The 23,536-nt window shown below is 42.9% G+C and overlaps 2 protein-coding genes across 6 annotated transcripts in view; both read left to right on the forward strand.

Annotated features, from left to right (window-relative positions):
• rassf7a (Ras association domain family member 7a) overlaps positions 1 to 7,777 on the forward strand; it is a 37,802-nt gene extending 30,025 nt beyond the window's left edge. For all 3 annotated transcript variants that reach the window (XM_008281755.1, XM_008281754.1, XM_008281756.1), the window contains 4 exons: positions 1,379 to 2,307; positions 4,414 to 4,588; positions 4,696 to 4,803; positions 6,480 to 7,777. In XM_008281755.1, coding sequence (XP_008279977.1) covers positions 1,379 to 2,307; positions 4,414 to 4,588; positions 4,696 to 4,803; positions 6,480 to 6,511 — 1,244 coding nt within the window. In that variant the 3' untranslated portion in view covers positions 6,512 to 7,777. The remainder of the gene's footprint in view (positions 1 to 1,378; positions 2,308 to 4,413; positions 4,589 to 4,695; positions 4,804 to 6,479) is intronic.
• Positions 7,778 to 12,410: 4,633 nt separating this feature from the next.
• Positions 12,411 to 23,530, forward strand: phrf1 (PHD and ring finger domains 1). 3 transcript variants are annotated; one of them, XM_008281751.1, is made up of 19 exons: positions 12,411 to 12,461; positions 13,199 to 13,342; positions 13,431 to 13,565; positions 13,892 to 14,088; positions 14,192 to 14,275; positions 14,391 to 14,524; positions 14,612 to 14,703; positions 14,991 to 15,169; positions 15,493 to 15,625; positions 15,773 to 15,888; positions 16,049 to 16,242; positions 16,675 to 16,797; positions 17,456 to 17,610; positions 18,475 to 20,383; positions 20,474 to 21,672; positions 21,885 to 21,961; positions 22,446 to 22,598; positions 22,750 to 22,878; positions 23,016 to 23,530. In XM_008281751.1, the coding sequence occupies exons 2-19, from the start codon at positions 13,255 to 13,257 to the stop codon at positions 23,178 to 23,180; spliced, it is 5,262 nt and encodes a 1,753-aa protein (XP_008279973.1). In that variant the 5' UTR covers positions 12,411 to 12,461; positions 13,199 to 13,254; the 3' UTR covers positions 23,181 to 23,530. The 3 variants fall into 3 exon arrangements, with proteins under 3 accessions (XP_008279973.1, XP_008279974.1, XP_008279975.1); XM_008281752.1 differs by having other exon boundaries at positions 13,431 to 13,553; positions 22,747 to 22,878; XM_008281753.1 differs by having other exon boundaries at positions 13,431 to 13,553.
• Positions 23,531 to 23,536: the final 6 nt, after the last annotated feature.

Consider the following 23,536-nt stretch of genomic DNA (forward strand, 5'->3'; position numbering starts at 1 on the left):
GTCTCTGATTGTTTTAATTATACACAGGCTTTAAAGGTGATCTGTGATGCCTGGTTGTGGCGGTTCAACCTCCTTTTCGCATGAATTCTCAGCAGCATTCTATCAGTTTGTATATAAATCTGCATAAACAATAATAAATAGTCAATTACAGTAGAGAGAAATACAATTACTGATATGTCAGAGCTGTTTAACATCCTCACATCACGCTTTGTAGAACTGTTGAAGTTGTTAAATACTTGAAGAATTAAATCAGTCTAATGTTAATCTGCAATAAACTAGACCTGTCATGTATTGTGTACAGGTTACGATGTGTAATCTGGATGCATTTAGCCTCTCTGACTGATAAACCATCAAATTCACCGCTTGTATTCTATTGACGCAATAAGTCGAAGATAAAATAAAGAGTTTTAATCAAATTTCATATTCTTAAGCCAGCATTTAAATCAATTAGCAGTTTCCTATCATGCCCTAAGGTCATGCAGCTGCCGTGGTCTTGTCAGATTAGCGTTGCCTACGTTTGCATAACACCACAGCAGGTAAGGATCAAGTCGGACAAAATCTAAGCGGCATGTATTGCACAGGTCTGTCTCATGTCAAAGCGTCCTATTTTGTGATACCAACTTCCATGTTTTTCCTTTTTTTGCACCCTGTTTGTCTCTGTTTGACTGTTTATGTAAAAGCCTCAATTGATTAGATAACAGCTCTGCAATAAGGTTTTGATACAGACAGAACAAGCGCACAAACACATGCCGAGGTTGCGCTGATCCTGTTCCGAATTCACCTCTTCGTTCTTCGCTGACCCAAGCCGAACGCTTGTCTGGACCGTCAGTGGGTCAGTTTGGATTTGAGCCGACTCTCTGTCCCTGTATCCTTCGGCTTTATTCAAGCCATACGCTGCAGCGGCATTGAACAACATAACTCCAGATTTAGCACTCTCCTCCTTCCATGAGTGAGCCGACTGCCAAGTCATTAGGGAGGGTTTGTCCTAATTTCTAGGTCCTTGTGGAAACTTCAGTTTATTTGAACATTTTTCACATGTTGTGCGAGTCTTACGCAGCTGCCTTTTATTCCAGTCCTCAGAGGCAGAGATTTAGAAGTATCAGCATCATCATAATGCTTCTGATGTCATTTGTTCACTTGGAATTACTTGCGTAAAATCAGTGTGAGGAGTTAAATCCACTGCTTTATTAATATTGAAGGAGAAAAAGTCTTTCACAAGTAACAAATAACTTCGACAACAACAGACTTGACAAATTTTTGAGTAAAACCAGGAGCATCTTGCAGCTGCTCAAACTTAATATGCTGACATCTTTGCCAAGGTTGTGTTGTTTTGGTACATAGATTCATTTGTACTCACACCGTGTCTCTCTGTTCCCAGGTCAGACAGGCCGGTATGTTCTCATCCAGCGTCTAAGGGACACGGAAAGGCAGCTGCTGGCCACGGAGAGGCCTCTGGAGTCTCTCGCGAAGTTAGGCCAACATGGCAGTGAAGTTCAGTTCTTCTTGCGGCGTACCGGCCCCAGCAGCAGTGACGGACCGAGCTCAAAACAAGAAAGATCAACTCCCCTTCCACTACCCAAGTATCCTGAGCCAGAGCCTTCGAAACGTAGCCAGCCTAAGAAAGCCCTGACTTTTAACTTGGGGCCATCCACCTCCCCTAAAACCAAGGCCAAACAGTTTAAGAGGTCTCCTCGGGACTCTCCAGAGCAAAGAGCCTCCCCCTCCTCTTCTCCCAGCCCTGTATCCCCTCATGTGCCATCCCCTTCTCCCTCACCACCTATAGGCCCTTCCAAGGAAGAGGTCTTTAGGAAAGTTCTTCAGCAACAAGAGAGACTGAGGGCCATTGAGGCCCAGCTAGAATCCCTGGAGAGGGAGTCGCATACGTGGGAGCGCCCCTACCCGTCTCCACATCCCTCACCAGTCCCAGAGGTTCACTTGCAAGACGAGCTGGACGCTTTGGAGCAAGTGATGCGGAGGAACCAGGCCGAGCTCGCACATGAGCTGTACTGGGAGGAGCAATTTCAAGCCGAGGTGGAAAGGGAGCAAGGAATGAGGAGGAAGCTCGGGGAGCTCCATGCCAAGCTAGACGACTGTGGACGGCGGCTCCACGAGTTCTCAGTTCGCTCTGCTCAGCTGGAGCAAGAGATCCAGCGGGAAAGCCAGGCGGAGGGGAAAGCCAATGGGCCCGAGGAGTCGCTAGACGCTGTGAAGACGGAGCTCCGGAGCCAGGAGAGGCATGGGACAGACCTGGAGGAGCAGCTAACTGAGACTGACAAGGCTCTGGGGAAGGCAGAGTCTCTGCTGCAGGTAAGGAGAGAGGTCACGGTTCTGGAGAAGGGGCTGTAAAATCCACATCAGCCCTTGTGTTGTCATTTGCGAGGTGCACTACAGACCCTCTTTCGTGTTACTGTAAACTGTATCCCTCTCCTACCTGCACAGTGCAGCAGACACACAGCAGTGCAGAGACACTCAGAAAAAGAAAAAATAATACTCAGTGCAAAGGATGAACATGAATTATTATGGCGTTTTGATATTTAAATCGTCATTTGCAGATGTTTTGATGATACGCATGCTGTATGCTCCTATCCTACCATGTATGAAAATATTTTATTGTCTGAACTGTTATTTACAGTCTAGCTGAACTGGTTTGGCAGGTGTCATCTAGTACGTGTTGCATGCTCTAAACACGAGCTTGCTAATGATGTTGATTATGCTGACAGATTTCTACACATGGTTGTACTGTGTTTACAAACAGGGATTAAAAAGGATTGATTTGTAGAACGAAAAACCCTTTTACTGCATCTCCTCAGCCTCAACTTCTGGTCGTTTATGGCGTCTTTCATTGTTTTGTTTGCTGTTGGCGGTTGTCATAGATGCGGCTGTATCAATAAAAGGCTAACCCAGTTTAAAGCGAAACTCAAGTTCCCTCATAATCCGCATGAAACCCAACACTCTGGTGTCCTTTTCATTGAGCTGGTTCAGCCAGAGGACTAAAGAAAATTAAATTCCACCTTCATGGTAGTATGGTAGAAGGTGCTGATTTAAATGTCGTGTCACAATGAAATAGAGCACACTGAACACATTGTAGTTCAGTGTTTCAGTTCCATGAACACCGTGAGACCTTTACAACCCTTTTCTAATCCAGTAGACCCCAGGTTATAGAAAACTGGCCGAAAAACTGATTAAAATATAGCGACCAGCTCATTTGCTTTTCAGTCAGTCTTACTTACGGGGGATGTGTTAGACTCCGAGGGTGAGCTCAGCAGACTTAATGCCTGGTTGATGGGACAGAGAAGAGCTGCGTATCATAGACAATCACAGAAACCAATTATGTCAAAATCATCCCGCTGCAGAACAAAGGTATTAGGTTTTCTCTATACATGTCGTTGTGAAATGTACCACCGTGTCTCAGCATGTACTCAACAATACTCTAAGTGTTCATAAAAGTAACCTCAGGGGCATTTTATCACCCAGACAGTAATTGCACAGAGGCAATAATAAGCCTTTATTCTCTTTAAATGAAATGTTAACATGACAGAGTGTAATAAAAATCAGTCTACAGCGCGAGAACGAGGTGTATGTAAGTCATCGGTCAGCTCATTGGTCGAGCCTGCCAGCCGAGCGTTTAAGTGTTGGTGGTGATGAACACGGCGTTCCTGTCATCAGGCAAATGGAGGCAGACCTGCAGGTGTGAACTGCCTCAGCGGGCTGCCTCGGTCCAATATCAATTACCCATATACGCACAGGCACACAAGGTGGCCACAGCATACCGCTGCGCCTTTCTCCGCTGTGTGCAGACACATTGATTAAATGCAAATGGATAGTCGATTAAGACTGACTGACTGGCCTGCTTGTGTGCATCAAGGTTTAATCTGTGGGCGTAAAGGTGACGCTCCTGTTTTGATAGAATGTTTCTGGACTCCACATGTTCAATAATTGCAGCTGATAAATATCTTACTCCTGACATCCCATCAATTAACACCAATCTGAAAGCCGGCAGGCAAATAAGCATTGCTGTGTGAACATCTATAAGCGTACCTCGGGCTGTTTAAATCTAATGGAATCAGGAAAATGCTTATGGCAGTTGTGGGGCTTTGATGATTCACTGTAGCTGAATGGACTGATGATGACCTGATAGGAAATATGCTACATCAGTGACTTGAGGCTGGAGTTGTAGACTCTGCTGCCCCCTTGTGGTAAATACAAGAGAATGCTGCTTTTTAACAACATCAATAAATTGTCATTAAAGTCATGCAGAGAAGAATTATATTTACTGCTAAACAGACATGTTTACCTCATCCTAGTCTCATAGGCTGCATCCACTTTAATTACCGGGTAAACAAGGTGTCAGCGTTGGAGTCGGCGCTCTGACTCATCGTCCTTTGTTTTCCATGTTTTTCTTTCCCGACTCAGGTCAAACAGGAGGAGCTGGAAGAGTTGAATAAGGAGCTGAGGCAGTGTAACCTACAGCAGTTTATCCAGCAGACAGGTGTCCTGCCAGCGCACACCCACTCACGCACGGAGCTTCAGGAGCAGCTGGAGCAGCTGGAACTGGCACAGTTTCTGCAGGAGGGATATAGGAACGGAAGTACGGGACTAAAAATACACATTAAGCCTCAAACTACACGTTTTATACGGTGCCGTTAAAAGATTGATTGGCTTGTCCTCTGAAGATATTTCTTTCTTTCCCCTCAGGTCGCAGTGTAACTCCAGTGGAATCCCCGCCTCGCCCCACTGCCAAACAGTTCCTGGGACATCCACGCAACCTGCAAAACCCTCTAGTGTCCAGTCTCAACCCTGAGGGTGTGTATGTGTGAGACCCCTGCTGCTTCCTGAGCCCATCCTGCCCCTCTCCTGCCCCGCTCTTGTCCATCCCCTGGTCCCAGAGCCCCTAGCCCCCCTCCTGTATTTTCTACCCCAGCTTGTTTGGGTTTAAGGCTACAACTACCGTTTTTTGGTGTTGGGTAGTGGAAGCATCTGTATGGTGGAGGTTCCTGCAACTTCTCAGCGGCTTCCCTGTGCTCAACATCGAAAGGCCGAGAAACTTTTCTCCTGTACCTAACTCGCAGTGTTCTGCTGATTTCTGTTCCTTGCTTTTAACAGTTGATGTATTCCTCCTCCCAGTTTCTCACTTATCCCTGTATGCTTTAGTCTTCTGGATGTGTTCATCCTCTAATGTTCTCTCTACTCCCTGTCTTCGTTCTCTCTCACTGTTTGCTTCTGGACTAACAGTAGCTGCTTTTGTTATACTTTAATGCATCTGGGGATTTGCTGCTAATTCCCCCCTCTGTAGTACAGAGTGGCCTTCCCACCCTCAAGTCAGTAATCGACTACCAACAGCTGCTTTTCACCGTATCTCCATGTAACACGTCGATAGCACTGGGAACTACTGTGGCAGACGTTCTGATTGTGTGTTTGTTTTTATACTGTGACATGGAAAGATATGAGACCAATGTCATTTCAGTTTGCCTTTTATGTATGGATACTATTTATATGCGAGGGGAGTGTATCTATACAATGCCTTGTACTTTGGTGACGCTTGACTTCCAAAGAGCAAGAGCCTTTTACGGAGGGCTCTGCAAAATGTCTTTGCACTGTCCCATTCTCTTCCTGTGTGAAGCCTTGGCCCTCGTGTGCCTACAGAGAAATGTATCTTCCTGTTCTCCTCTATTTGTTGCTCTGCTTGAAGACGGCGTAGCTTATTTTGGGAGCTTATACCTTTTGCAAGTCTATTTTTGTCAAGCTCCTCGTTTTAAAAAGAAAAAAAAAAGAAAAAAAAGGAGAGATACATTGCAAAAGTAGCGCCACAGGCCCATGGTTTGTTAGGATGCTTTTCTGTTCATCCACTGGGATGGATGCACCTGGTTCTTTTGCCGCCATCACACTTAACATTTGACCTGTCGTAACTTGCATTGTGCCTCAGTGTACTGTAGATTTAGGCGATCAGACTTAACATGAACAAACATAAGTCCAACAAGCTGTTATTTTCACTGCTTTGGTCACCTCCATTATCCATAAATGACCATCCAAACCAGCCAATACTTACCGTAACGTAGCACTTAGCGTTTCATTATACCGCTCGTCTCTGCATTATGCTGACAGGTCAAAGTGACGTGTGTTGCGAGTGTGCGCTCTCTTTACCGTCTGCCGTGTGGTGTTTTGTTTGTGGGATTAGACAAACGCTCCTTGCTTTGGAAACTGAAGACATCTCAGTGCTTGTTATAGAAACAGCTTGAAACCACTTCTGTTCCAAAATGCTACTCTGACTTACGAGATTTCAGTCATAGTCCACAAACTCTGTGGATAAGGGAGTTAACCCCGTGACTGGTCTTGTGTCTGCCTGTGTTTTTTTTTCCTCCACAGGCGTGTGTGAATATCCTAACTGAGCCAGGTCTCTGGTGTTGTGTATTAGCTGAAAAGTATTTTTGCCTCAGAAACAAAGGGATCATCATCCCCACTTATTTTTGTGTGTCTTGCAGTCCTGACATCCCGAGAGTCGTCATGGAGATAAAACACGGACCGCAGGGCCGAGAGAAAGTTGTTCACTGTTCTGTCACCCGTCACGTCTTATTTAACCCTTTGCTTTGTAACACTTCCATTCATTATTCAATCTACTATGATATACATACTGTATATACGTAAGACAAATATATTTACAGAGTTTTGCTACTGTAAACACTGCTAAGTATCTATATGAAATGTAAAATAATTTAGAGACCTTTGACCTAGAGAAATTATTACTATTACTATGTATTTAAATATAATAAAATGTGCATTGTGTTTTAGATAATATTTTGCCGAGTGCTTGTTTTTCTTTGTACCCTCTTTATTAAATCACTTTTAATTATAATCAGCGAGTTGCAGTAACTGGAAGTGGAGGTTCAGTACGTCTGTAATTTCTTGCAGTAAATAATTAACTCACAAATGTACAGTTTCTAAAAATTACAGTGCCAAGAACAAGCTCCTATGTGAAATGCATTATGAATATATTATAAGTGCTGAAATATGCATGCTCCAACTTATTGCTTGAGGTACAATGGGCCCTGTGGTGCCCACACGATAATTTCGGGGGTATTTTAAAGCTGTTATTCACAGGTGGCTGACTGAAAGTTCACAAAGTGCATCCTTGGATGCTGAGGGAAATGTGGCAAACATCCTGGCGTCACAGCTGTTGCTGTTATGGATGATGTGACACGGTGCATCTGCAAGACGTGATGGTGGAGGCACGAGAGACTTGTGAGCATCTGACAAGGCTGACTGTATTTAGCTATGAATGTTGAAGTTGCTTTTAGGATCACGCTATCAGTATAAAGATCTGGATTTCTCTTTGTCACCACCAGAGGACATGTGACTGCAGAACACTGTGGACTTTAGACCTCTGAGTCCATGTATGGCTTATCTCTGTAGAATACTAACGACCGAACAACAGCTGTTTCTTTAGACATAGGTGATAAACATCGCCCTGATATGGGATAAGCAGATAACTACTCGGCTTGAGCACAACACACTTGTCCTCCGCTCCTTTCCTGTTTGTTTACCCTGGAGAGTAAATACACTGGCTGTCACACACTGAGCCTCCCTAGTGCTCTGGCCAACCCCGGACTGAAACCCTGCGGACTTCTATAAATACTCTCATCTGCTAACATGTGCCAGGTAAAATTCCAAGCAACGCACACATTTCTTGTTTTTCTTTTTTTCCCCTCCCACAAATGCATACTGAAAACTGTTTCCATCCATCCAAATCACTGGCTGTTCTAATTAAATCTTTCCCTCTTCACACCAGTGTTGTCAACTTGTGACCATGTGTTCGAATTAAGGAGACAGCTCCGATATTATGATCAATTATGCAAAATTGGATTATACTGAGAAGATTTAGAGCTGTCTGGCTTTGCTGGAGTTAGATAAGCTTCAAATCCTTGTTTAGTTCACACTGTCTGGACCGACCCGAAGCCTGGTGGGACGCTGACGCCTACCTGTGGACGTAAGAGGGTACTGCACATAAAACCCTTACCATATTACTAACTCTTTCTCTCTTTTCTTTTCCCACTTTGTGCTACATTCATGTTGATAATATTCAATGCTAGGTTCTGCAAAAATGGAAAAGGTCATATTTCTGAAAATCCCTGCATTACTTCAGGACTCTAAACATCAATTATTTAATGTTCTGCCTTGTACTTTCTCCAGAAACTCTGCATGCAAAAACACCCAACCTCACCCATTTCATATCTAAACTCAGAGGAGTCCAATCTCATAACGGCACATTAACAGATTACGACGATATTTCTGGGACACCATGCAGAGGGAATTATTTTTTCAAACACACAACTGCACTCCACGTGAACCCCAACGAAATCTACTTTGGAAGAGGGACGCCAAGCGTAACATTTTGAGCACTTTCAGATGATCAATATGTGTTTCTAACAGGCCACGGGTGTCTGGGAAAGGACCTCCCTAATGTGGACGAGAGTGAGCATCTGCACGTCCACATCACGATGATGAATGGGGCCACAAGTTAATGAGTCTGACATACTGCACTTATCTATTCCTCTGTGTCACAATGACTCATTACGCACTGAAGGGAATAAAACATCGCCACTGATACCAAGAAAATGCATTACACGGAGAGACAGACACATGATACATGATGCCACAGTTTTGATTTGAGTAGAAACTTTACTTCTCACTTTAGGAACATACAATGTGCATACTGTATAAATACAATGCATGAGGAGCTCAGGTTTGTGCTGCTGTTTATGATTCAGAAATGAACTGTACATTGCTTCTATTCATGCAAACTATATCTCAATCCATTCTCTCCTCAAGTTCAAGATAACTGTCTATACAGCGCTGCTCATTTCTGCTTGAAGGCCCCTTGGAGCCTCTTCAGGAACCTCTGGAGGCCCCCTGACCTCAAATTGGCAGCGTGAAGATGATCTCAACCACACAGATGAAACAGAAACTGAAACAAAACACTCACCAACGGTCTTTAAAAAAAAAAAGGAGAGGTCAGCTGCATAGGAGGAAATGCAAAAAAACAACACAAGCCACCAATCCTAAATAAGGTGCCGTGTGAACACAGTAGGAAGTAGGCTACAGTACACATAGAGATCACTGGGAGGGCATTCATGCTGAGCAGGCCTGTCCCAGCAGTGCACATGATCAAGGGCTGCTTGTAGATAGGTGTGTGTCTGGTCCGGCTGTGGCTGGTGTTGAGATGAGCCAAAAAAATATACGAGAGGTATTCCCAAAACCAGGTTAGCCGCTGTCACACGCACAGTGGAACTGGCAACTGGCACAATGTGCGTTAGTCAGTGGCTTACCTGCTTTTAGATCTCATGCATAACACTGATAAGGCAGTAAAAAAAGCGCACAAAAATCTGGAGAGTAGAAACAGACAAATGCTGTGTGAAAAGAACAGTGATGAATCAGACATGTTTGAGAATGGGTGGCTGTAGCTATATTAAAATCATATCACTTATGTACTTATGAAATTGCACTATTTAAAATTACCTACACGGTGTTAAATGGTATAAATAATTGTAAAATTGTAAATAAATCGACAAATTTATGATTTATTTATGTTATCCCAACACTTTAACTGCTACTGAATTATAAATTACAGTTGGAGGTCTCTCCATAATGTATGGATTTGGCTGCCGAAATATATTACAATGCTTTCAGTTTCAATTAATATTTTAAAAAAAGTTCCAAAATAAACAATTATCACAAGTGATAACTAAAAATAAATTCACAGCAAAATTACATGTAACTGATACAGTGGCTGTGGCCTGTTCACCACACCATATAGACAGAATAAAGAATAGTGGCAGATAAAGGGAGCTACTTACCAGTCCCAAGTTTTCTTTTAGAATAATTTTTGAGGGGGAAATCTTTCATTTTCGCCCACAGGTCCCCGTCTACCAACAGTCCGAACATCCAAATTGTTTTTTCTCTCAAATAAATCTCAGTGCACGATTAAAGTTAGGTGCATTTTGAGAATATAGTGTAGCCTACACCGACGCAGAAGTTCAGTTCACTTGCACTACCCCTACCCTGCCCACTCCCCTGCATCTGCAACCCGACCTGGTTATGCAAATTAGAAACAATACGGGCACCCCGCGCAGCCAATGCGGTTCGAAGTTGAACTTCAACGTCCCGCCTGTCATAGATAATTGACCAATGAGGAGCGGAGGGGGGCGGGCTTTACTCCAGCAGCAGTTCGGTTGAGGCTTAGAGTTATAGTTGGGGTGCGGCGCGTTCAGTTTTGCACGTCGTACATTAGGAATGAACCATTATCTTGTTAACAGTTTCCTGCCCTGGACGATTATTTATTGCAAACATCCATGCGACACAGGTTTCTTTGCCCTTAAATAGGCGCCATGTGATGCGACAGCTGCCGCTGGAGGTGGCACAAGTGTATATTAAGGCAGTTGGACAAAGGGCGCCGCTACCCCTACAGTGTGAAGTGGTTGAACTCGGCTTACTTGTGTACAGTGTTGCCATGAGCAGAGTGTGGCTGTGCACGTACCAAGGATGTTGCATGACAGTCTGATCTGATGATGACGAGGAGGTGGAAGAGGAGGAGGAGGAGGAGGACGATGATGATGATGAACACTCAATTATTTACGGAGCGGAGGGTTGAGGACTTCCTGACATCATTAACAAATTGTGTTACTAAATTAAAAAAAAAATATATATATATATTTAAAAAAAGAAGAGTATAAACATGTTTTTTCCTCCTTTAAATCTTATCATCACATGGAATAAAGTTACCACAGATGCATTTAGATCTATGAAATTACAGCACAGGGGTATAAGATATCACAATGGAATTATGAGCATTGTAGCTTCTTTTTTATATTTTCTTTATAGATCACGCACACACAAAAAAAAATCCCTTCATTTAACTGACCCCCTTCTCACACTGTCAGCTGGAACATTGTGTTCTTTCTTTGTTTCTGAAATATTTATCAGGCAAGTTTTTGGTTTGAAGTGTTCGTTTTTTCTGATCACTTTTTGACTATTAAAGCCCAGTCGGATTATTCACAGCTAGGATACACATAACCCCATGACATAAAGTAGCAAATCAGGATTACACATTGTGTTATGTAACAGCTGATTCTGTGAAGTTGGAGCTGCCACTTGGGGGCGACAGGGATTGCTGTGTTGCAAGTTTGCAAACCAGGTAGTAAGGCAGACCCAAGAGCCAAAATAGATTTGCTGGTTTGTTGTTTGTTTTTTATTGTTGTTTGAGTTATTAGAAGTAGCAGGAATGGTTTGTTTGGTAAGATATAGCTTTAATCTGATGCACATAGTCAAGAAACACAACTTGCACATGTGTTGAGTCAAACCACTGAGTGTGAAATGCACTTTAAACTACTAAAATTAAATACTGTATATGTATATATCTTGTTGTTTTATTGCAACTGCTATAATACACAATGTGTCATTCAGTACTATCCAGTCTAAGTCCAGCTGAACTGCTCATTGCCAGCAGTGGAGAGGCTGCACACAATTGCAGAATTGTCCTGATATGTGAACTCACATTACTCTCAAATCATGTATTTGAAACCACAGTGGCACACTGTGCCCTATTCACTTTCCCTATGTACAAGACGACTGCTTTGACTTGATGCACGACTTCTTATATTCAACTGTATTCACAATATATCCTAGATGTGAGGAGCTATAAAAATCTAATATCATAATTTTGTGTGATTTATAATGAAAAAGACAAGGTCTCTTATGGTACTCCATTGATATGATATTTAAATTTCCTTAAAAAAAGAAAGAAAAAAAAAAGAAAAAGGATTTGTTGTAATTTGGATTCTGTTTTAATTTTTTTGATGTGTGGCACATTGGTCAAAATTTTGTTGCATATGAGTAAAAAAATTAAATAAAAACAACAACAACAACAACAACAACAATAATAATCTAACTATTATTGTTTTATTTGAATAATTAAATAAAAACAATAATACATATATATAAAAAATTCCTATTGTTTTAATTAATTTTTTAAAATGTTTTGTGACTGATTTTTTGAAGTAATTTGATTTAAAAATAAATAAATATTATGTATATTATTGATTCATTTTAAATAAAATGACTATATATAATATATATATATATATAAAAATTTATATATATTTTTTAAATTTTTAAATCAAATAATTTATAAAAGCGTCACAAAACATTAGATCCATTTCTCGTGTCTGTTCAGAGTACTCATGGTATATATTTGGATCGCAGACTGTGCCTAAGTGTAACTGGATCTACTCCAACACATATAATACACGCATACGCTGTACATTAGTACTATGATCCCGTGTACTGTCTCTTTAAGAGTCACATTCGTCGGAGCGCACTCGGCCATTTCCGTCGGTAGCCAGCCGGTGGTGTCACTCAACAACCGTGGAGACTTCAAACCACTCTAAACATACCCCACACTACTGAATAGGGTAGGTTTAAAATTACTACTAAATGATTGAACGGGACATTGTAGTTGCGGACGTTGCACAGGGAATTGGTGTAAGCGCGCCCACACACTGAGTGTTTTTAGCACAGAGTTCAAACGAGCGTGTAGTTGACGTTCGCTAATTTTAGCTTTTCTGCGGCTAGCTAACACGCTACACTGAAGCTAATTTTACTAGCTAGCGTCATTTGTTCAGTAACAACAGCCTTCCGGGGTCGTCTCATTCTTTTGTCAGCGCACATATCTACAATGTGGATATCTGCATTTGCGTTTCTTGTATATTTCATTATAGAAATAGAGAAAAACGCTGTTTGGTGCTGAGTTTCCCTCTTTGTTTACAAATGTAGCCTCATGCACAATCTACATGCTGCTGTTGACTAGCTAGCTAGTGTAAGACAATCATTTACTAATTTTATACAAGCATTAACATGTTTGCAATGTTTTGTCAGTTAAAACTGAGCGAACACAAAGTCAAATGTCACTTGTGGGTTTTAAGAAAATGTTAGTTCACTACAATGGAAACACTTATAGACAAGCATGATGACGGTTTTCTGTGTCTGCTAATAAATGTGAACGCCAGTAGATTAGCTTGGCATGTCAGTAGCACCCTAAATACCAATTTTCAAGATACAGTTGTCATATTCACTACAATTGTTTGAAGAGGAACAAAAATCAGGCATCAGCTGCTTTTTTTAAAACCACTGTTCTGTTGTGTCATCCAAGTATTTCAGAGAAAAGCTGTCAGAGAAGTTTCTCTGCTGCTGTTCTGATGGTCAGTCATGGATGAAGACGACAGCCAAGATGAGCTGATCAACCGCAGTACATCTCACAGCAAAGGGAAGAGAGCTGCGTTGTGGGCCATTTCAGGTAGCTTGTGTTTCAGATCCTGTCACTTATCCAGTGTACTCCAACTGCTGCATTTTATGTATATTTTCATATTGTTTTTCTGTCCCAGATGACTCAGACGACTGTGAGGAGGAGTCAGAGGAGGGAGAATCTGACAGTGGCGAAGAAGAAGAGGAAGATCACGTAAATGGAGAAGATGAGGAGGAGGAGGAAGAAGAAGAAGAGGAGGATGGTAGGAGTGACTGTGCGGGTCATAGTATTCTTATTGTTGTTTATATTGTCAGAGATGGTGATGGTCTGCTTTATGTTCATCATTATCGCATATTATTCTTTTTACAGCTTACTTGTTTTTCTGATGAAGCTTTGTGTGACTCACTTGTACTTTGTAGTCCTGAATTTTAGAGCTGTCATTCAGCTTATGCATTATTTTTTTACTCAGCAGGGCTCAATATCCCTGAGGAAAAACATACTTCCACACTTAAACAAGGATTATTATATGCTCTCAACTGTATGGGATATTGCAATACCCTGTATAGATGTAATGCATTGATTTCCCCCTGCTTTTGTTAGATGAGGAAGAGGAGGAAGATGCTAAGCCCAAGGATGGGGCTTTTGGGGGAACCTCGACTGACTTTGCAGGGTTGAGCTCAGATGAGGACTCAGACAAGTGTCCCATCTGCCTGAACTCATTTACCAGCCAGCCTGTTGCTACACCAGAGAACTGTGAGCACTACTTCTGTTTCGACTGCATCCTTGAATGGGCCAAGGTAGGTGTTCTGTTTAGGAGCATCTCTCTCTCTCTGCATTTTTAAACATCTGTGTTGAGGGGAAGATGAATTGCTCAGTATGTTTTTGTTTTCCTCCATATAGAATGCAAACTCATGTCCCGTAGACCGGATCTCCTTTAACAGCGTATACTTAAGGAAATGTTTTGGGGGCAAAGTGAAGAAAATGGTGAGTGTGTTCATTTTTTACACAAATGTGGAACAGTTATAAATTCCCATATGCACTTGTTCTGTGTGGACTAATTACTTTGGTGTGTTTGCTTTGTGATAATTGCTTCATTCAGATTACGGTGCAAAAGCCTGTGAAGGAAGGTCAAGAAGAAACAGTAGATGTGGACCTGGAACAAACCAACTGCGAAGTGTGTGGCGGCAGCGACCGGGAGGACCGCCTCTTGCTCTGCGATGGCTGCGATGCAGGGTGAGATAGAGAATATCCAGAAGTCCAGTTTTTGCACATTTTTACCAGCCTAAAACTTGTTGTCAGTGAAGTGTTTTTGTTTTGCAGGTATCACATGGAATGCCTCACGCCTCCTCTTGACTCTGTTCCTGTGGAGGAATGGTTCTGCCCTGAGTGTGAAGCCAACAACCGTAACTCAAGTAAGGTTTTGAGTTATTTTATTTTGAACTTGATCCTTTAAAGGAAATAGGAAAAACCATTCCTTAGTGCAAGTGAAATAAATATTCGATCTTGAAAATGTTTCACATATTTCACTGCATTGTCGAGGCATTTCTCTGTCTTTAAATAAAAATAGACCGCAAAAGAATTATTCGTATTAAAACAGCATGTAAATCTTTCAAAAGTGGCCATAGTTAAGAATCTTACCATTGCTAGCAGTCTTAAGCATCCTTCCACAAGTCAGACCTTTTAAATCTTCTTGCCTCAGGAGGTTCGGCTGAGGAGGTTAGCGACACAGACAGCCTACCGTCTACTGCTCGTCCTGCCACCAGTCGATCGCAGGCCCGTGCTGCAGGTCCCACCAGAGCCATCGCCCGGACCCAGCAGAGCGAGAGAGTTCGAGCTAATGTCAACCGGCATCGCATCACACAGGCACGCACGTCGCAGGTTTGGCATGAGGCGTGATGCTTCCGTCTTGGCTTATTTCCTAACTCACTCCCACAGCAGATGAGCAGTGTTGCATTTTGCAGATGAATGTGTTCAACTAAGTTTGTTGTTGTTGTGCAGACTTGACATTCTGATAACGTTAAATATTCAAGTTGCTACTGACTTTTTGAAATATTAGCACGGGGTGTGTTTTTGACATTCGTTCAGTTTGACTGGTGACTAAAATGTGTGTGTTGAGGAGAAGTGCATTTTTGAGATTGTGTTTGCAGTACAGTTGTTTGTGAACTCTAACCAGTAGATTAATGCATACTTTGTCCTCCTAGTTGGCTCCCACGTATCTGATCCAGTCCACTTGGCTGGATGAAACTATCAACGCTGTGGTGGCTGGGCTCAACACATCAGTGTATATACGGGACTTCACACCTCGTATCCCATCTAGCCGCAGACGCAAGACTGGTGAGTAAAGAGACGCATTACATACAATAGAATACACTAGAAAGGAGGTTAGCATAGATGCAAACTCAAACATAAACATGTAGTAAAAGATTGCTCTTTGTTCTAAACACAGATGGTGAGGAATGGTTTTTATGTTTGAATAAATAGGAAGGCGCCGAAAGATGAGAAGTAAGAAGACTTCTTCCGCTAAAGGTAAAGCGGCAAGCACTGGAGTCAGAAGGAGGAAACGGAAAGTAAGGAGGACTAAATCCAAGAGGAAGCTGGTGAGTGAATCATTAACGTCAATATTGTGATTTAAATAAGTTAGTTTTTAACATTTCACTGTGTCTAACGCTGAATTTCTACACTGTACAGTTGTTTTCTCATCTGTTTATATAACGCGTTTCTCTCTGGATAAACTCTACGTCCGTGTTTTCCTGCCAGATGTTGAAAAAGACACTCACTCCACGAAGCCGTATCGCTAGTAATCTTGGAATTGTAAAGGACAAGAAGAGCTCTTCGCTTCCGACAGTGTACCGGCCGTCGGAGCACACGCTAAGCAACATGCGCGCTGACATAGGAGCCGCATCGCTCTCTATCTATGGAGATCCATTTGATCTGGATCCTTTTGTGGATCGGTAAGAAGACTTCCAATCATGTGATTTTGCAAAATGCTCCCATGGTGTTAGTTTTTTTAATCTATCTACTGAACTCCCCGTAGCCCAACGTGTACTTTGGTGTTACACAGAATTGATGTATGCTGCAAATATGTTGTGTTTGTATGTACGTCTGTTGTATGTTGCACATACTTGAATAGTAATAATTAAAAAGCCTTAAGTATTTTCAATGAAGCACTGTTAAAAACATGAAATTATGCAGTTTGGTCACTTCAGTTTCAAATAACCAGAACAGAAAATATAGATAACGAGCTATTAGTGATTTATTTTGTGTTGGGCACATGTGGGTTTTGTTTATGTATGTTTCGATGTGTTTGTTCGGCGCTGAGCATTTTCACTATTAATTATTAAGCAATTAAATATTATTATGACTTATGGTATTGACTTGACCAGTGAGGAGGACGACCAGCAGGTTCACGTTACATCGCTGCTGGAGGCCAAAAGACGAGGGATCTCCCGCTCTGCTCTGCGCTCTCATCAGCCCGTGGCTCGACCAGTCACTGCGAGCCTTTCCAGGTAATAAATTCAACAGATTCCGTTCTAGTACAGATTTATAGCTCATTGTGCTTCGTGTGTCTTGACTTTTCCTATCAATCCATCAAAGTGTTCTTTTGTGTCTGCTGCTGTGTCACTGCCAGTGCATGAATGAACACATGATGTAATTACTGTGCAAAACGTGTCTTTCAGTGGTAAAAAATTACTACGGAGCAGTTTAAGAATGCAGAGTTTTTGATTGACCCAGTCCCATAATTCCCTAAAATCAGCTAATGCAGGCAAACACAATTCAAGAATAAATAAAAAGTGAAACAATTATTTTTTTTTGCTGCTTTTTAAATTAGAAAACAAACTGAAAACAGCAGATGTTCTTCACTGTCTCTCATCCATGAGCACCAAAAAATAAATCAATATTTTAATCAAAAACAAAGTAATTAAATAGTATTTTAGTGATTAAAAAAAGACAAAACAAAATAAACAACACAACTAAAATCTAACCAAACTAAAAAGAGAAAAACTGATTCCAATAATGAAGAACAGCTCTTTCAAAAAACTGAACCACCGTTGTTAAGATTTAATAATAGTGAGGTACGGTTCTCTCCTTCTTTGCGTTTGAAGATGGAGGTTTAGCTTCATAAACGTCAAGAAATCTCATTAAAGGTTTGCTGTGCTCTACCAGGAGGGGTTTGGATGTCCACCAGTCGGCGGATGTTGTGGAAGCAGCTCCGGTGCCGGATCTGCTGGGCAGCATCTTATCAGGACAGAGCATGCTTCTGATGGACAGCTCCGACGTCGTCATTAATCGAGATGGTTCGCTTAAAGCTACAAAGCCAAGTAAGTGTAAAAAATGTTCCAGCAAGTGATGTTTAAATATATTGTAGTTGAGATGCGACTTTGTCATATTGGCCATTTAAAAATTAATTGTTGGTTGTTTTAAAAGCATCATTTACGTTAAACCCCTGAAACTGCAGCTTGAAGAATATGAAACTTTAAACCGTCTAAAATCTTGCAACACAAGAGTCCAGCAGTGCTTCTTGTGCTCTCCCACGTGGGCAGTGAATTATTCACAGCCAAATGTGAGTCACTGAGCTTGTTGCTATAACAAAATTCCCATTTCTTGGTTTCCCCAACACGGCGATGTGTTACTCTGAGGAGTTACTCTGAGCAGTATGCAGTGTGTAATCTGCGCTGACTTACCCTGATGGCATCAAATTAGAAAATCTTACTTTTTTGGGGGGTTTAGTTTATATTCCAAAGACGATCTGTGATTTTTATTATTCCTGCATTCGTTTTGAATTTCATTTACAGCCCAAATAGTAGTTATTAGGGCATGTAAAACGATCTAAATGGAGACGGTGCGATCAATGTTCTAATTAAATACGTCATTACCATAGTAGTTACTATTAAAATAAGTTCTATGGTAATGTCATGTTTTGTGCCATATAGTTTTGAAATAACTTCCTAAAATGCTCAGAAGAGGGCTGCAAGGTGGCTCAGTGGTTAGCACGTCGCAGCAAGAAGGTCGCCCTGAGTCGGCTGGGATAGACTCCAGCCCCCCATGACCCTAGTGAGGATTAAGCGGTGTATAGATAATGGATGGATGGATGGAAATGCTCAGAAGTCTTTACACAAAAAGTGCTGCAATGCTCCGCTGCTTTATCTGTGCCTTTTTTGTTTATACATGTATTTCTGTTACAGTGATGCCATCCACTTTAGTGCCAGGTAGCAGCACAAGCAGTAGCTCAGGAGATACCAGCACCCTCAGCCACCCGGGGATGTCACCTAGCCTAGGAGACAGCTCTCTGCCTCTTCACCACAACGGAGATCTGCCGGGATCCTCCCATAGCTCTATGAACAGACATTTATCCCAGAGCTCATCCCGCTTACCCCCGCTTCACACTCAGCCACCTCCTCACTCTGATTTGCCACCCAGAGGACATCCAAGTTTGCAGCAACCCCGTCCAAACCGCCCCACCACCTCTCCTGGTCCGTGGGGAACCAACGGAGTCGGAACCCGCAGGGAAGCCACCTCCATGTCCAGCCACCACACTCCAGACTCCAGTTCTAAGAGCAGAGGAGTTCCTCCATCACAATCCCAACCTAAAAAAGCTCCTACAAAGCCCATGTGGGTAGACGTGTCTGTGCTTCCTAGGATACCAAAAATAAAAAGGGAGGGCAGCAGTGTCACAAATGGTGGCAGTAGTCGAGACAGTAGCAGTAGGGGAAGTAGTAGTCATTCTGCCGCTGGTAGTAATGGATACGGCATGCCGGACACGAGCATGAACAGCCTTTCTGGGGACAAAGGAAGGCAGCAAAGTGTCGACCAGCAAAAGGGCCAATCTGACGGTCAGGCCCAGAGGCACAGGCCCGACGGAGCAAGCTCATCCTCAGCCTTCTCCAACTCGTTCGCTTCTTCCTCCTCCTCCTCCGCTAGCTCTAACTCCAGCCAGCCTCGGTATTCCTCATCTTCCTCATCCTCATCAACGGTGAGCTTCCGCATTAACTCCAGTGGGAACTCCTGGCATTCGAGACGGCTAACCGTGGCGTCGTCCTCTGCTAGTGGCGGCACAGTACAGGAACGCTGGAGAGAAAAGGAAGACGAAGCCAAAAAGAGACAGTTGCACAGAGATAAACAAATGCTGCTGGCATCACGCACGCCGGTCAGTAAGGAGCAGGAAAATAATATGTACGATCCCTTTAATCCTACTCTGTCAGATTCAAGCAGCTCAGGCGACGAAGCCGAGAGCACGAGCTTAGATAGCAGCTCTCGGCAAGCCACCAATGAGAGCAAGGCTTCTAGTTTAGGACGCAAGGAGGGCTTAGTGCAAACCAAACAAGACCGGGTACAGGTGAAAACCGAAACACAGGAAACTGAAATCTCACAGGAAGAACCAAGGAGAGCTCAGGGAACTATACCACAGGGGGTCAGAGGCCCTGAGGTCAGTGTAAAGGTTGAGAAAGAATCAAGATTAATAGACGTAAAGACTAAGAAACTAACGTTATTGCTTGACACTAAAATTAAGAAAGAACCAGGGTTAGATGATGCAGAGGAATTAGAAAGGTGCGGTTACAAGTCAAAGAGTTATTCAAATTCAGAGACGGCAGAAGCCACATCGGCTGCTCATCACAGTCTGGAACTGGTAAAGACTGAAAGAGAGCCTCAGGAAGAGGAAAGCGAACCGTGTGCTGGGCCTCTCAATAGATCTCTTCTGAACTATAAGGACGATTCATCAGCATCCAGCTCTGCTACCACCAAGAAGAAACAAAAAGAAGAAACTAAATCGGAATCATCGTCCTGTTCCAAGTCCCCTCTAAGAGATTTGAGCCATAAGAAGAAAGCCTCCAAAGACGTGAAGGAGCAACAGTCGAGCAGTTCAGAGACCGACAGAGGCAGAGGAGGTGATCAACGTGTCTCAGGTCAGGGAGGTAGGCAGAAAGAACGGGACAAGGACAAGGAAAGGAGTTCCAGACGGTCCCGATCTCGGGAGAGGAGAAGGGCACATTCAACCTCCGACAGCTCTCAACCCAATTCCCCCGATAGGACTCGCAGAAAGAGAGAGCGATCCCGATCCCGATCCAAAGATGAGACAAGAAGGAGGCGGTCCAGGTAAACATCTAACAATTTGTTGAGTATTCTGTGTACTAAGTATGACCGTGTGTTTGACCGTTACTGGACCAATTCATTTTCTCATTTCAGGTCTGGTTCCAGCTCGAGCAGCAGGGAGCGTTCAAGGAGGAAGAAACACAAACAAAGAAGCAAGGAGAGATACGACGACCGAGAGAAAGACCACGACAGAAGACGAGTCTCGAAGGACAAGAGACGTGGTCGCTCAAAATCCCAGTCCAAGTCACATTCTAGGTCCAGATCTAGATCCAAGGACCGTAGGCGTGCTCCATCAAAATCACGGTCCAGATCCAGGGAAAGGAGGAAAGATCACACCAGACCACAGCATTCATCTCTGCCCTCCCGAGACAAGGTGGAATCGCGATCGAAAGACAAAAGGAGGCACAGGTCTAGATCCAACTCAAGAGAGAGACGGAGAGAAGAAGCGTCGTCCAAAAGTGTGCAGAAGACTCCAGGGTCGTGTGTTTCATCCTCCAAAGACGCAAAGCGCTTGCAGGACAAAAAAAAAGAGAAGGATATAACTCAAAGCTCCATCCAAGAGGAAAAAGTAGATAAAATAAAAAAGCAGGAGCCGCCCTCCAGTTCCTCTAAAGTCAAAAAGGAAAGCAAAGACCTCGGAGCAGACAACCAGGCCACGTCTACAGAACCGACGAAACCAGTAAAGGCTGGAAAAGAAATTAAGAAAGAAAAACAAGCATCTTTTGATATGTTTGAAGATTCTCCTATTGTTAAACTGATTAAGAAAGAAGAAATAGACACTCCTTGTTCGGCAGCGAGCAAAAGCATAGATGAGGCAACCAAAGACCCCGTTAAGACGGAGACTTGTGAAATCAGCATAACTAAATCAGAGCCAGGTTCCCCAGAGTTGTGCAGCTTACCTCCTGTCACCTCAGTTTCTACAATGACCACTCCTGTTAAAACAGAAAACCTCCAGGACACCGTCTCCCAGTCTCACCCGGTGCCGGTCGACTCCGTCAAACAAGAAAACACCGTTGAGTCGACTGTCCCTGTGAAACAAGAAGCTCAGCAACCCTCGGACTCCGACGATGACTTCAATGTCGATGTGATGCTGGACAACCTGGATTACGTGAAGTCTGAGAACACGGAGGGGAGCGGAGCAGCCGTCAGCCAGGAGAAAGAAGAAGTGGAGGCGAAGAATGAGGGAGAGCCGGTGTCGACTTTGGTCGGAGCAAAATCCAAGACTCAAGTGAAGCGGGTCACGTGGAATATTCAGGAGCCTGAGGGGCCTCAACCGGAGAAATCTGCAAGCAGTGAGTGTTTCCACCAGATTGTTTCACGTCAGTTTGGTCCCTGTTCACATTATATCAGCAGATCCTGCTAACAAATGTATGTAATATAAAGAAGAAGAAGATTAGGTTTCTTCTCACATTTTATTATTTACATTTGTTTTGATTAGCAGAGATCAGAAATGTGTTTTGTGTCTGGGTCTTAGCTAAATGTGCTTCTTTTTCTTCCTCCACAGAGCTGGCTCTGTACAAGTTGAAGCTGAAGCAGGAGGGAGTTCGCAGACCCTCGTTAGCACTCCAGGCATCCAGTCAGGTAGGACCGAGCTACTTGTCCCTGCACATGCTTTTTTCTTAGAGATGCATCAAGCATGTAATGTCTAAACTGTCCAGAGGGTGGCAGTGTTGATCCAGAATGAGCAAGTCAAGGAAATGTCACGTGGTAGAAACTAAAACTGATACTGAAGCATTTTCAGGCTAAACGAAACTAAAACTGTGTCTTCACAATAAATATAGTCACACACACAGACAGGCACACACACGTTTTGCAGACACTATATGTACTACACACAAACAAATGCTGTTATTACAGTATTTAAAAACAAACAGTATATTTACACATGTAATCTAGTTATGGATAGCTGTGCATTTTGAATTCATTGCAAATTTACAACCATGATTGCCCAACACTTTAATCACTTTACAGCTTTCGTGTTTTATTTTATCTTATGCGATAATGAATGGAATATCTTTCGGTTTCGGAGCGTTGGTCGGTGCGTAATCTCTCTTGGTTTTCCCAGGACATCACTGGAGCTGTTGGTGACTCCCCCAAGAAGGTCGCTGCTGTTGTTCCGCTCAGTGCATCCTCCAAATCTGATGGCGTACATCCTGGAGAGTTATCAACCACCGGTCAAGGAGAGGCCGAGGAGGGGGATTTGTCGAGGAAAGACAAGGTTATTATGACATTGAAATGTTCAGTGTTTGGAGTTTTCAAACCACTGTTTAGCTTTGAATAAGTTTTGATTATAATGCCCAACTTCTTCTTAAAAACATACAGTGTGTGATTATACATTGACATAATTGATGTTTTACTTCTGTCAGCAGTATTTGAAAAAGCTGCATATGCAGGAGAGAGCTATCGAGGAGGTAAAGCTAGCGATCAAGCCTTTCTATCAGAGGAGAGACATCAACAAGGATGAATACAAGGAGATTCTACGCAAAGCTGTCCAGAAGGTGAGTAAAACTGAAACTGGTAAGATGCTGAAAGTTTTCTTTTTCTTTTTTTATTACGAGGTGTGATTCAGACATTTGTTTTCGTCTCAGGTCGCCCGTTTATTGTTTGTAATTAATCTTGTGTTCCCGGTCACCAGGTGTGCCACAGCAAGAGCGGGGAAATCAACCCGGTGAAAGTGGGGAATCTGGTTAAGGCGTACGTGGACAAATACAAACATGCTAGGAAACATAAAAAAGGAGAGGATTCAGGGAAGGGGCAGGAGGTACAGACTGAGGCAATGAAAACCTCTGACAGTCCGTGAGGAGGCAGGAACTACAGGCAAGGACAGACACACCCACATTAAACCCTTGTTCATATGCTGTTTTACTTTGTGTCCTACCACTGGGCCTGATCTCAAACTCCCGTGTGTAAATGGCAAATTTGCTAGACTTGCTCCCAGTTTCAAGATGGAACATTTTCTATAATGTCAAGCTTTCTATCTTAATAGTATTTTGAGGACAAACTTTCTCCATTGATGACTTGAACTACACCTGTTGGTGTCTTTTGCTCGGACTGTCACTTTTTTGTGTAGTACAGCTCAGAACCATTACGGGAGACTTTGAGGCTATGCCTTAAGGAGGCAAATCTCAATCAGGTAGCTTTCTCTACGGGCATATA

Source organism: Stegastes partitus, unplaced genomic scaffold, assembly GCF_000690725.1.
Source record: "Stegastes partitus isolate 25-593 unplaced genomic scaffold, Stegastes_partitus-1.0.2 Scaffold243, whole genome shotgun sequence".
Taxonomy (NCBI): Eukaryota; Metazoa; Chordata; class Actinopteri; family Pomacentridae; genus Stegastes; species Stegastes partitus.

Excerpts from the sequence above, each read along its gene's own strand:
- phrf1 (XM_008281751.1), top strand. The coding sequence starts at position 13,255 with ATGGATGAAGACGACAGCCAAGATGAGCTGATCAACCGCAGTACATCT. Across the intron at positions 15,170-15,492 it reads CACAGGCACGCACGTCGCAG|TTGGCTCCCACGTATCTGAT; the intron begins GTTTGGCATGAG and ends TTGTCCTCCTAG. Across the intron at positions 15,626-15,772 it reads TAGCCGCAGACGCAAGACTG|GAAGGCGCCGAAAGATGAGA; the intron begins GTGAGTAAAGAG and ends TTGAATAAATAG.